This window comes from Apteryx rowi, unplaced genomic scaffold, assembly GCF_003343035.1.
Source record: "Apteryx rowi isolate R43461 unplaced genomic scaffold, aptRow1 scaffold_50, whole genome shotgun sequence".
In the NCBI taxonomy this organism is placed as follows: Eukaryota; Metazoa; Chordata; class Aves; order Apterygiformes; family Apterygidae; genus Apteryx; species Apteryx rowi.
The window spans coordinates 2,074,358-2,087,848 of record NW_020450761.1 but is presented as its reverse complement, the minus strand read 5'-3'; the positions used below and the strand labels follow the sequence as shown (position 1 = coordinate 2,087,848).

Genomic DNA, 13,491 nt, shown 5'->3' with positions numbered 1-13,491 from the left:
CTTGAAATTTGCCATTTTCAGCTGTAAAGGAAAATCTTGAAGGCATGATTCCAGCAAGGATATTTAGTCAAACAGTACCAGATGGATGTGTGGGATTCACCTTCTGCTTTGGTTATGAATGGAAGTAGTGAGCTTGGAATTTGCTAAGGACTATTTCTGCTTAAAGAATTATGGTCAAGACGTGGTTAATGTAGCCATGCTTGGATCTGCTGTATTTTGACTACGGGATCTGTGGAAATGAGAAGGAAAGGAAGCGTATAGGAAGTCAGGTGGCACACTGACCGAAGTATGTTGCCCAAATGAATTCAGTGTGCCATCAGACATTTTGCTTTGGTTTAAAATGATGCCACAGTGTTTTTTTTTTTTTTTTTTTTTTTTGGGGGGGGGGTGTTATGGAATTTGTAACAGAATTGTTAGTGCTTTCCATTTTCCAGGAACTTCACAAACAGTGCAGCTCATGCTGTCCACATGAGGAGTGATATCACTGTTTCCACCCTCCAGATAGGGAAGCAGAGAAAGTTTTCTCTGACACCTAAGAGCTGGGCCATATCTGGGCTTTAAAGTGTGTGGAGCATACATCGCCCCTTAAATTGTGAGGGCCTCACTAACAAAGTCACTGAAGCCCGGTGTGGCAAGTGAGCAGTGTGTATCAGCAAATGCTCACATGAAGACAAATGCAAGGCAAAGAAAGGCCCTCATTCAAGAAAGCTTTAAGTACATATTTGTGCCTCCCCCTTCTTCAGGAAGCTTTTAAATATGTGTTTAAATGCTTACCTAAATCAACACCACTGTGGTAGGCATACTGTTGTGCATTATATATCTCATAATTTGCCTTTGGTCCAGAATAACCTGAAGAAGCTTATCTCAGTCTTCTCAGCGTTTCTGTATGATGTGGCCCATTAGGTGATGCATGCTGCTACATACAAATACAGCACCTCACAAGGTGATTAGAAAATCAGGAGTTTAGCTAAGCTGACATCCTCCTGTTACCCCTTTTCCTTCAAGGGTGGAAAAAATCCAGAATAGGTGCCTTCATACAGATCATATGCATCTCCTAGCAAGTCATCCTCTTCTGCAAATCTGTGGGCAGCCCTCCTTTTGCAGGGTACAAGAGCCTCCAGCCTAAACAAAACATCTCTCGCACATCCTGCATGGAAGACCATCCAACCAAAGCCTGCTCTTAGCAACCCATACGCTTCAGAAGTAGTTCAAGGCAGAGCAAAAGACATTTTTTTCCAAGTAGATACAAGTACTTTGTTGCACTGTTAGTAAGGTAGTTCATTTTACCATTAAAATTCATCCAGATGACTAGTTTTAACAGTAAGAATCATCCATGGCAAAAGTCTTTTCAAACCTACCTATAGGGTTATGTTTTAAGTACTAAGTTCAGAGCGTTGTGGCTTTTTGGTTTTGTTTTGTTTTCAGAAAAGGTTGATGAAAACCATTTTCATAAACTGTGAGGAACAACTATAACACATGTACAAAAACAAGATAGCAGTCTCATACGGGAAATATTTCTGCTTCCGTTTTTATTTTATGAATACATATACAAGAGATGCATAATCTTCCATTATCCAGGCTTAAAAGTAACAGTTTGTTTTTCAAAATAGCTTAAAGATGAAAATAAAAATAAGGATGAAGGAGGTGCAACATATCCAAACTGTACAGTTGAAAACCTTGCTAAAATTATTGCTGAAATGCGAACGTGGTGGAGAGTGTGTCTGTGTGTGTGTGCTGTCCTATGCTGTAAAAGCCTCACCCAAGGTATTTAGGCATATGAACAGAAAACGCTTTGGCATAACCAGAGATTCCTCCCCTCACACTTTATTGACATTTCTGAAATACCAAGAGAATAAAATCTGAGAATTTTATCATAAATCATTTTCTCTCCTTGGCAGAGATGTCTTTAAATGCAGGGGGAAATAAAGAAGAGTCTGTTGACAAGAGACTTTTGCTTCTATACTAAGATGGTTATATTAGCAGGATGCGGCAGGATGCAAACAGCTTCAAATAGAAGAGATGGAGATATATATTTATATATATGTATATAATGTAAAAATGCTTATTTTATATGACAAAGGAAGATTTGTCAAGATAACATAAAATGAACCACTCTAAGACTAGCTTCCAGCAAAACATTTTGCTTTATTGGATCTATTTTCTAGCTACAAGTCAAACTGACATCTGTCAAGCTTTTTACTTTTCATATGGCAGTCTATAAGAAATGTTTCATGCAACTTCTACAATGCTAAATACAGGGTAAATAACTGGGATTAAACAGGTGAGGAACAACAGACTATTATTAGGACTGATAACAGCATATTATGTACATATAGCCATATTATATTCTCATGTCTTCACAGTAATGTGCAAATGTGACAAATATGGCTTTTTTAAAAAGAAAGTAAGACATAATTATACAGAATAATGTTTAAAAACGTTTAGGAGGATTTCACTTTTTTGTGAAACCTGTTTAATCTTCATTGCATTACCGTTAATGAGTTACCTCAACATGGAGGTGTAGTTCAGGTGTATTTCCAGAAGGGGGCATAGATTCCTAAGGCACAATATTAATGTTAAACATTTTTAATTTAAGTCATGCTATTTTTTTTTTTTGGTTATATGAAATAATAGGTTGTTTCTAGTTATATAGTAAGTGGTTGATTGTAAAAAATACAATGTTAAAGGCTACACTACATGCCTATCTGTAGCTCCAGAAACATCAGCTAATCTGAAAACACACTATACAGCGCTGCATATTAAACCTTTGTGTTTTTTTGGTAATATCCTTTTTCATACATGTAGCAGAGAGTTATAAGGCTTCTGTGGAATAATAATATTATAATTGAACAAATATTTTACACTCTTCCATAATGGTATTTACAGTTACTTTAATTCATATTTTGCCATTTGGTAAATAATGTCTATCTTGTATGCATCCTTCTTGCCTATCTAAAGTGCTTGCTTAACCGCATGAGGAAAGAAAATGCATACCTGGTTTAGGTGCAACAAACCCTCAAAAGAAGTAGCTGAAATATTTGTTGTGGATCTGAAATGCATTCTCAGAAATTGAAATTATTGCTAAATTCAGTGCCCTCACTAAGCAATCATCTATATTATTTGTCATATATAAATATATGCATATATACTAGTATGTATGTACATGCATACACATTCATCTATCATGTAATAGATAGATTTCAATTTTTTTGTCCATTAACCTTTTTTATTTTGTGCTATTCAACTCACTTGTGCCATGACTGAAGCCAGATTAAAATCAAAATCTTAACAAGCTACTACTAAAAATCCTATGATTCATTAGCACATAATAAAGACAATATGAAAAAGAAAGAGCTGAGATGATGACAAATCAAGAGGCTTTTGAAATGCACTGGGAATAAGGCAACAAGCTGTACATTACAGCAGAGGAAAAGCTGAAGAAATTCTGGAATTCATAAACACATCTTACTGGAGTAGGGATTTCTCTCCCCACTTTGCTACACAGTCTTATGTTTTTTTTTCCCCAAATATCACTCTCCAGAATGCAAGCTCTATCGCTTCTGCACCTACCAGCACTTTTAATGATAGCAAATTCAAAGCTTGTTAAAAATGCCCTGATGCCACAACCTGGTAAAATAAGGCACTTCCAGGGCTGTATTCCAGCGGTGCCATGCCAAAAAGATCAGCACTGGGAAGAAGCAATAAGATTTTGCTGAGTTTCCTAGTTTTGTCCCATGAAATGCGCCATCTTGGAGTTTTATTCCTCCTTTTTTTCCTCTTGAGATGATTTTCTTTAAAGAAGGTATTTAATCAGCTGAAGAACCATTTCTTTGTAAGCAAGAGGTAAATCTTCAGTTCTTAACATTCAGTAAGGTGGAAGATCAGAGTGGTACCAGGCAACGTCTTCAGTTTATTCAGTGTCTCTGTGCTCTAGCTGACACACCAGCTAAGTCAAAAGTGTGGATTTCATACTAGGCCAGTATTGCAAGCTATGAATGGACATTGGTACTGGAAAGGTCATTCCTTATAATTTCATTTACTGCAAAGAAAGAACACAAGAAAAAAGCAATTGATTAGAATCACACTGCTGCAGACCTGTCTTTTCAGTAACCAGCCCCCCAAAACTTGCATCCATTTCTTCACAGTTTCCATATGGTTCTTGAACATTAAGCATAACACCAATAAGGAGCTGGTAAAGGCTGGCCACAGTGCAAAACAACAGCATTAACCGAGGTTATTAACATGCTAAATAGTGTAAAACCAAACAAGAACAGTAGCATCCTGGGTCCTCGATTGCATCAAACATATTTAACATTTTAACCAGTTACAGATAAAACATTTCATTTGCTGTACAACTGGCTCTCAAACTTCAAGTAAAGAACCACAGGAAGTCTTTGAATAAACTACCCATTCCAGAAAAAGAGCCATTTGGAAAGTATGTCAGCCATGGTACATGCTAATGGCACTGAGCTGTCAGGTGCTTAACAGGGTATTTGAAGCTGCAATGCCTAGATAGAATAGGACTTCACGTGCTGATTTATTCTGCTGTGGGATGATTAAAAAAGAAAGAAAGAAAGAAAGAAAGAAAGAAAGAAAGAAAGAAAGAAAGAAACAAAACTGCCATGTGCTTGCCCGTTCCTGGTAGCTGGTAACATGCATAAATGTGTACTCCTTTCATGTTGACCAACACACATGGACATGCAGCCTTTGCTCCTATCAATAAAGACAGACGGGAGGGGATGGGTGAGTTAAAACCCTTGGCAAGAGTTGAAGAAAGGAATAAACAAGGTCCGTTATCTCAGCATCAGCCAGTCAGACTGCATCTCCACTGATAACGTGTTGTTTTCTTTATTCATGATTCTTCTTTCATTCTTTTCCCCCTCCCCTGCAGATCATCAAGCAATACAGTTTCCCACACTCAAATTATGTCCATTTATCAGCTTGTGATTTTTGGCAGATGGACAGGAAATGACTGAACCTGGCAAAGGCCATCTACAGTGAACTACACAACATCCCTTTTATTTCCACCCCACCTCCCTGCTGCGACTGCCACCACCTGATTTACATGAAGATAGACAAAATGCCATCAGGAAGGCTATCATTGCTGCTGAGTTTCCCTAGCATTACTGGGAGCRGGAAACACATGCCCACGTCATGGAACTGCCATGGAAAAGCCTAAGTTTTCCTTTGCTCGTGGGCTGCTGTTCACAGCCATGCAGATAACTCCACGTGTTTACTGGAAAAGGCCAAGCCTGTCTAAAACCAACTTCCTGAAGCAATTAGTTGTTTTTTTTTTTTTCTCTTCTGCAGACCTATTGCCCATTTTGTAATTGCAGCACATGAATCAGTCAGGATTTGTGTCACAGGTCCTGGCCACTGAAACCACTTATACCCATGGATATGCATGCCCTTACTTCAACAAGGAAATATCATTTGTATTTGTAATTACCTATTTATGGCAGCAAACTAAGAGCAGTATGGAAATCAGATGTGAAGATAAAGCAGTTCTCTCTCTTGAGAGTGTTGGGGAATTTATCTTTAATATTACAAAACAGTGGAAAAAAATTTAAGCTGCAAGTCCTGCTCTGTGACAAAGAATACCCTGCCTACATCCTAATGTGGTAATAAATGCTACCCCATTTACATGCTACAAGACTTTGGACAGTTTTCTGAACTGAATCTCTATCTTGAATGCAAACAATGCACTTCTTTCTTCTGTGGGATGATTTTTCCATGATGCTTTTGTAAAGACAGTTTCTTAGATAAACTTCTCAAACCAACATTGGGTATAGAGCAAACACACAGTGATATTTTTGTGCCGAGTGTGGCAATGAAAACAAATTCTCATATGGGCCAGAGTTACACTTTTGTTAACTTTCCCTGTAGGTTTCCATTACATCAAATAAAATTAAAAAATCATTCATTAGTCTTTGTACATATATTATTTAGAAGCATTAAATAATGAATCTTCACAGCACCTCTGTAAAGCAGGAATATAAGTATCACCAGTATTTCACAGATGAGGACAGGGAGGTAGAAAAGCTGAGGAGCTCCCCATCTTAGCCAGGATTAGTACTCAGGTATCTTGAATCTCAGGCTAACACTATGGCACACCTATAGTACTTTATCTCGATTTGTTCAGTAAAATTTTCAAGAGTAATACTGCCTCCTCCCCCAGCCTAAGCCTCCCCCTACTAAAGCATTTAGCAAAAGTATTTCAAAAGCAACTCAGTGGCATAAGGACCTAAAAGCCCCAAATCCATCTTCAGGAGCGGCTTAGGCAATCAGAGACTGCATTTTTCAGTCACATTAGGTACCTTCAGATGAATCCTTCGTCACTCAAGTGCTACCAGCAACATTGCTTACCCCTAGCAATGACCTGCCTTTTCCTTTCAGCTGGGAGCCCACCTGCCTGGCCGTGGCCCACAGGATGCCTGCGGTCCTTTGGGAACGCTCGCCCTCAGCGAGGAGGCTCAGCAGTGACAAGACCCAATCTGTGTCCTACTGAAATCACTTGCAGTTGTGTTATTGACTGCAACAGGATAAGGATTTGACCTTCAACTATTTTATTCACCTTTATTATATGTTACTTTCTCAACAGAGATGAACTTCTGCAATCTTGATGGATGCAGACAGGTCTAGTGTCCTCATATAACATTTAACAGATATTTAGCAACAGTCACTACCCAATGTCAGCATGTACTCAGGAGATAACTGAAACTTCCTTACAGTGCACCCGCCGCCTCCAGATCTCACAAACAAATGGGGCCAAAATAGTCAAGAGGTTCAGCATTTCTCCTGTGATGACCCACAGGCAGTGTGGCTCAGAGACAGGTCCCCAGGTCTTATCCACGGGCCTCTTCATTTCACCTTCATCCATCCCCCTTCATCTCCCACGGTGCTGAGGGCACAAAAAGTCCCAATAGCACAGTGGAAAAAAAAATGACAAAAAGGAACAGGGGTACAAGCAGAAGGCCTGAAGTGAAACAGTACGTTGTCTGTGCGTAGCCGCCGATATCGCCCTACAAATACGGAGCGAGCTCAGAAGTAGCATCTGTCTGAGGAGATGAAAGGGGAAGTGTGCTGAGTGTGGGCTTTCCCTCGCAGCCCGCCAGAGCACCTGAGCCTGCAAGGGAATACCCTGTGGTGGGGGGACACAGCCAAATCATGCAGCAGACTTGTGCAGGCCAGGGCTGAAGGGGAGCGCACTGCCTGATGCCTGCTCTGGCCTAGCCTCCTCCAGCCACGCAGCTCCAGCACTCCCGTGAGGACCCCCCACTCTTCCTTCAGCTCTGAGAAACGGATTTTCAAGGGAAACCTGTTGGTGGGAAAAGTTAAGTTTGGGGTCAGACATGAAAAGACGGATGACATTTCTCAAATAGTTTTGGCTTAGAGAAAGAAAGGTCTTTAACATCAATTTTTTTTTGTTTTAGATTTCTGCAAAATGTATCTCTTTTAAGATAGGGGTAATAGTACCCCCAGACTCTAAAACACATTACAATTTTTATTGCATGTTAAAGGAAATGATTTATTTTGGATCAAATAAAATGTTTTGTTTGAGCCCCAAGCTGTTTTTTGGGGGGCAAGAAAACATAAAATACTTTTGTTTAGGGTTGACCCCAAATCATCCTTCCCACCAATAAATCAAAAAAGCTATTACTCAAGTAGGGCTCTGCTGAAGCATCCTGTATGTCTGTCTGTGCCAGGGCCACAGCTCTTACAATGGCCAGTAGCCAATTCTTCAGGAAAGAATGTAAAAATAGGGCACCCCTCCAGTGCTGCTTTCTCCAGTACACTCATAACTTCTGACTGGTGGAGGGCTTCACGAGCCACAGGAGGTCTGCATCTTTGTTTTTAGTGAACTTTGATGAAGTTTCTTCCATGAAGTTGTCTAAACAGTTCTGAACCTGTTTTGGCCTTCGAGACTTCCTGCAGCAATAGGTACCAGGGTTTAAGGATGTGTTGGGTGAAAAGGTGCTTCCTTTTCTATTAAACTTGTTTCTTGATAATTTCATTCTTGTATTGGGTGAAAGAGTTGATTGTTCCCCATTCACCACCTCCTTTGCCATCCATCACACCCCTTCCACTTGGTATCCTCTCGGCTCTGTGCAGTACTGTAGGGCCACTGGACAATTCCTCAGAGAGGTCCAAGATACTGCTGCTACAGAGACAGTAATTGATTTTTTTCTCTTAGTTTCCACCTTTCTAACAAAATACTTATTATATAATTGAGGTGAGTCAGCCGGCTGCTGTCATGAGTGCTCCGGTTTTGGCTTACAAATCTGTTACTACAACAGTATTGTATGTGTTATACAGAACAGCAGTATTCAATACGAGTAGTATTTTGGCCTTGGTTTGAATTTCATTTCTAAAGCAAACATTGGTCTTTGATTGAGCTGCTGCTTGGATACATGTCCATTCAAATTTGTAGTAACATTCCAGGAGCAGTTGTATGTTGAATGAGTGTAACATTTTTCAGAGAAAGGTTGCAAAGGGTTTGCGCTCATCTTTTAAAAAACATAACCTTAGTACTCAAAAAGACCCATTTTACAGACAGGACAGACAAGAGTCAGAGAATTACTTGATTTGTGGAGGTGCCAGATACAGCTTAGCAGCAGATCTGGAATAGTAGGCAAGTAGGCAAAATGTTTAATTTTCAACGCATATATCAGCATAACACTTCCCTTAAGCAATAGGTTCATCCCTAGCAGATCAAACAGCTGAGTACAATGATTTACAGCACTTTTGTCATCAGATTTTTTCATCTGTTTTTCTGTTGGCTTTGGGGAGTGGGGCCACTGTTGCTTTTATAGCTAACACCTACAGTTCCCCACAGTGCCTTCCCTCAACTGATACTTTCCATTTTCATGTTCAGCTTTTCCACTGACATAAAGTCAAAAAAATAATAATGCTGAGAAATGCAGGTAACATGTGACCTCTCTACCTGTCAAGGCGTCTGAAAGAGGAACCTTTCCTTTGCTAAACAGCAGATGCCACGGTAGCAGGATGTGGTGAGCTGTTACACCACATTTTAGTTTAATAAGGAGTTTTTTCTTCTTGTGTTTTACTTTGCTTTTAAATGCCCTTGCAATGGAAATTTTTGTTTTACTAATTAGCAAAATCAATGTCTTACTGATGCAATAGTTTGAGTTCCTGCTTGAAACAGGACAACCGGATATATTTAAACAAATGAGGACTCCATATATGGATGCAAACTTCATAGGAAATGAAATATTTTTAAAATTTGGGGCTACATATGAATTCTATTAACTGTTGAAAGCTTAAATTTCTGCTGACTTCTGCTTTCCTTATATTTGACTACTAATTTGAATAGTGATAACATTATGGCCTCCTGTTTTAATAAGATCACTCTCCTTTTGGGACAAAGTTCTGCCTTTCAGCTCAGATATTGATCCCACTCACATCAAAGAAGTGACAAGGCCAGAGATGCGAGAAGTAGGAAAAAGGCAAACGTAGAGGACTTCTGTAACTGGCAAGTTCTTTGGTACACGAAGATGAGACCCTCAGTGACTGCAATATTTTACCTTGTACTATTAAAGGCAAATGTTCCAAAGAATCTAAAAACAGAAGGCAAATGTAGAGCTGTGACCAAAAATACAGTTGTGAAGAGCTGTCTCTCCTGTTTTGAAATGTAGCCTCATCTTTAACTTCATTAACACCCCTCTGCCTGCACTCTCTAGCTTCTGCACTGTGACATGAGCAATAGTCCTGCATGGAAACACCTACTACCAAAATGTCACTCAATGAGTCAGCTACGAAAAGGCAAGTAGAGAGTGTTCCTCTCGCGTTCAGGAGCAAAATGCCACGGGACTAGCCTCTCCTGGCTCTGGCCTGAAAGTGCCGTTTCTGGTCCAGTCAGAGCTTCCTACTGCTCTCGTTTTGGCAGGGAGATTTAGCCTGTTTTAGACAAGAAGCAGGCGCTGTATCAACTATGTTGTTCTCACAGAAGCTATTAACATGAAAAAATAGCTCACCTTTTAATTAATCTTGAAAGAGGTTTATGGAAGAGACAGTCTGACACTAATACAGACCTTTGAATTTCACCCATTAGCTCTTCCTGCTTTTCTGATGAGGGTTTCCGTTTCTGGCCAGTTTAAGCTGCAGTCTCTTCTCACATCGTACCCCAAAGGCTGCGGAAGTCACTGACTGTCTTTCCATTGACTTCAAGCTACTTCAGCACTGGCCCAGAGAGGTTTGTATAATGAGAATGAGTAACGGAGTTGTGGTTTATATTTATTGTCGCATTCCTTTTTGATTGCAAACTTCACTTGCAATCAAAATAAGTAAGTAAACAAATAAGTACTTGAGTATCTTTTCGTGTTGAGCAAGAAGCAATTTTTCAACGAAACCACCTGCACAAGTACACTATATAAATAAGTGATTGCACTGCGATATGAGAAACTAAATGGAGTTTCTGGGGTCTTCTTTTGTGTGTTTTGTCACAAAAGGAGACACAGACCGATATTATCAGTACTGTCCTATGTTAAGACATAAATGGATTCTCTGTGCTCCCAAAACTTTACGGCAGCGTACAGAAGTGCACATATTAAGTCACAGGCCCTGCTTCAAGCCATCTGCACCACCATCCATGCATCTGCCTTCCTGCCCACACCAGTAACGCTGTGCAAGAGTCACTGAAAAGCTGTGAGGTAATTCTAAGAGGAAGTCTAATGGAGGTTTACAGAGGAAACGCTTGAGGGCTTATATTGATCAGCAGAGTTTTACTGTTCTCCATGTCAATCTTTTTTAAGGAGCATGATACAGTTAAAGCAAGATGGCACTGAAAGCTTTTGTGCAGAGCAAATGCCTTGTGATTCGCCGAACATGTACGTCTTTATGTTCCTACATACGTTGAGATGGTGTCAGTTCAGTGCTATGAAGGCATTCATCCTTTGGGCCAGCCTATGGCTCCCTTATCGATAGGAACAGCCACACAGCATGGCTCAAGACATCTACRCCTTCAGGTTCACACCAAGCTTTCTTCACAACCCAGTAACCAACCTCTGCTCATTACTTTCAGTCCATCTCTGAACCCTAGGGACCATCGTCTTCAGGGTGGAACAGAACTGAAGCAGGAGGTTCAGATGCTGTAATGCTCTTTGACTGCAACAGTACAGAAGTGATCTGCTTTGCCTGGTATATGTATCATGGAAAATAAAAATAAATCACCAGCTGCATCTTTCAACCTGCATGCGTGAAAAATCTGTGTGAAATTATGCATGGATTCTGCTGTATATTGAGAGGGTACTTCACCTTTCAAATGGGTGTAACTATAAAACCAACACGCTTATCATGTCTGAGCTCCACGGCCTGGCTCTGATCAAACTGTACAGCTACATGGCACATTTAAGCAATCTTCAGAGAAGAGTACTCATCCTGAAATCAAAACTGCCTCAGTTTTGCCAATTGTTTTTGCCTTTCAACAGAATTCATTAGCTCAGGTCAAGCCTTACACTGGTCCAACAAGAGTGCCTCCCAGGTCAGGGATCTCTCCCATACTTCCCTACGCAGAGCAGACACTGCTGAAGTGCTCTGAATTTCCATTGTCTTCAACAGATCACTGGTTATAAGCAGCGTGGAGCAGTGACTGTGTTTTCCTCTTCATTTTTGTACAACACTGATCCCACTGTCACTATTTAACATATCCCATATTTAACATATGAACAGTGATACTAAAACAGAACTTTGGAGTCTTCAAGACTTTGACTCTAACTCCGCACTACCCTGCGGCAACGCTTCACAGGATGACATTCACTTTGCTGTCTACAATTACTGCCCTCAGATTTTTCCACCAGCAATGTCACATCGAGCTACATTCCTGAAGCACCTCTTGTGCTCTCATATGCCCTTATTTCAGATGAAATGCATGTCTGAAGAGGAACTTGAAGTCACAAATGAATACAGAGGAAGCAGAAACACAGAAGGAAAAAATGTTTTCCCTTATCTCCATGTACAGATCTTATTTAAAGAAAAAAAATGGCTAAATAGAAGCCCACAGACAGCCAGTTAACAAATGAAGCTCCTGCTATAAACTCCATCATAGGAGTAAAATGCTATAGTTTTTATCTGGACACCTACTTCCCCACTGCTAATAAATAGCAATCCTCTCTGACATACAAAAGCTGTAACAGTCAATACAGAATTATTACTTCATCACTGGAAAAAAAATAAGACTGTCTTACAGAATTCTGTTTTCAAAGCTAGTACTATGCTATGAATTAGAAAAAAAATCAGAAAAAAAATCAGAAAGTAGTGATACGAATTCCTGAGGTGCCAGCATGTAATGCAAACTATAGATCATATTAAACCTTACTGATTTAAAAGCCAAACAAAACAAGTCTTGTGAAGCAATGGAAAATATAACTTCACACGTTCCATAAAGAAGTCAGATCTTGTATTACCTCAGGTGTCCTGGATGTGTTTAAACCTTAAACTTATTTTTATCTGTTTAATCATAATAAGCCACCACCACAGGGCATGCTATTTTTGGAGACAGCGAATAGGACAGTGGAGCAAGTGAGTGACAACAAGTAGCAGGTTTTAATAAAACATGATCCTCCCATACGAGTGTAGGCTTGGCACGGTGAATAGTATTGTTATACATGACAGCCATCAAAATGGAATAAGTTTCCTACCTGCTATACCCTTTGCCTTATTTAGCTCAGTAACTCCAAATAATGCAAAATCTCCCCCAGTGGGTGGTTGCGGATGGTTAAGGGGAAGGTTCCTCACTGCAGTGGGATGACAGCACGCTGTGGCAGCAATTTCACTGCGACTCTTGACTGGTGCCTGCTCTAAATGAGTCCCATCCTGCCACACAAGAACTCCCGGGTTTGTGTTTTTTATCCTTCTCATGTGAAACCTTGAGAACGTTCTCAGTCTCTTTTCCAGCAAACACTTAGGGCTTAATCCCGGCTGCTGCAAACCAACACAGAAAGCAACAGAGCCACAGTGATTCACCACACACTGGGGTCAAAACCTTTGCTTGTTTTTACTGCAAATCTGAGGACAACAATGCTCAAGAGGATTAATTTTTCTGACAATCAAAGAGTCAACAGGCAATTTTCACTAGCCCTCACTCGGGCACAACTCCCCTGGAGTTCAGCTGGGATTTGGTCTAGGCAAATGCTGGAGGATTTGTCCCGGCATGATGCAAGCCACATTTGACACATGCATACACACAAGTGTGAGAGCAGGGCTGGGGGACAGACAAATAAACCACATTTTAACCAAAATTATGTGTTTATGTTCCTAAGAGCATTTGTAAGGGAAACAAAATAGACATATTTCTACGCCTTACACAAAATTTCCACACAACAGCAGAACTATGCAAACGCTACCTAGCGCTGCCAAAGCCGGAGGTCGGTGCTGTTGGAAGACTGGTGGGGTAGAAATGAGGTAGGAATAAGGAAGGAAGAACATGTGCTGTTTAGCTAGAGACAACAGAAAGCTGCCCGTACCATACAAAAT

At 40.3% G+C, this 13,491-nt stretch overlaps 1 protein-coding gene across 2 annotated transcripts in view; it reads right to left on the bottom strand.

Moving 5' to 3' along the window:
- Positions 1 to 1,521: 1,521 nt before the first annotated feature.
- The window catches only part of NFATC1 (nuclear factor of activated T cells 1), a 117,443-nt gene continuing 105,473 nt past the window's right edge, over positions 1,522 to 13,491 (bottom strand). For both annotated transcript variants that reach the window (XM_026079785.1, XM_026079787.1), the window contains exon 10: positions 1,522 to 4,039. In XM_026079785.1, coding sequence (XP_025935570.1) covers positions 3,990 to 4,039 — 50 coding nt within the window. In that variant the 3' untranslated portion in view covers positions 1,522 to 3,989. The remainder of the gene's footprint in view (positions 4,040 to 13,491) is intronic.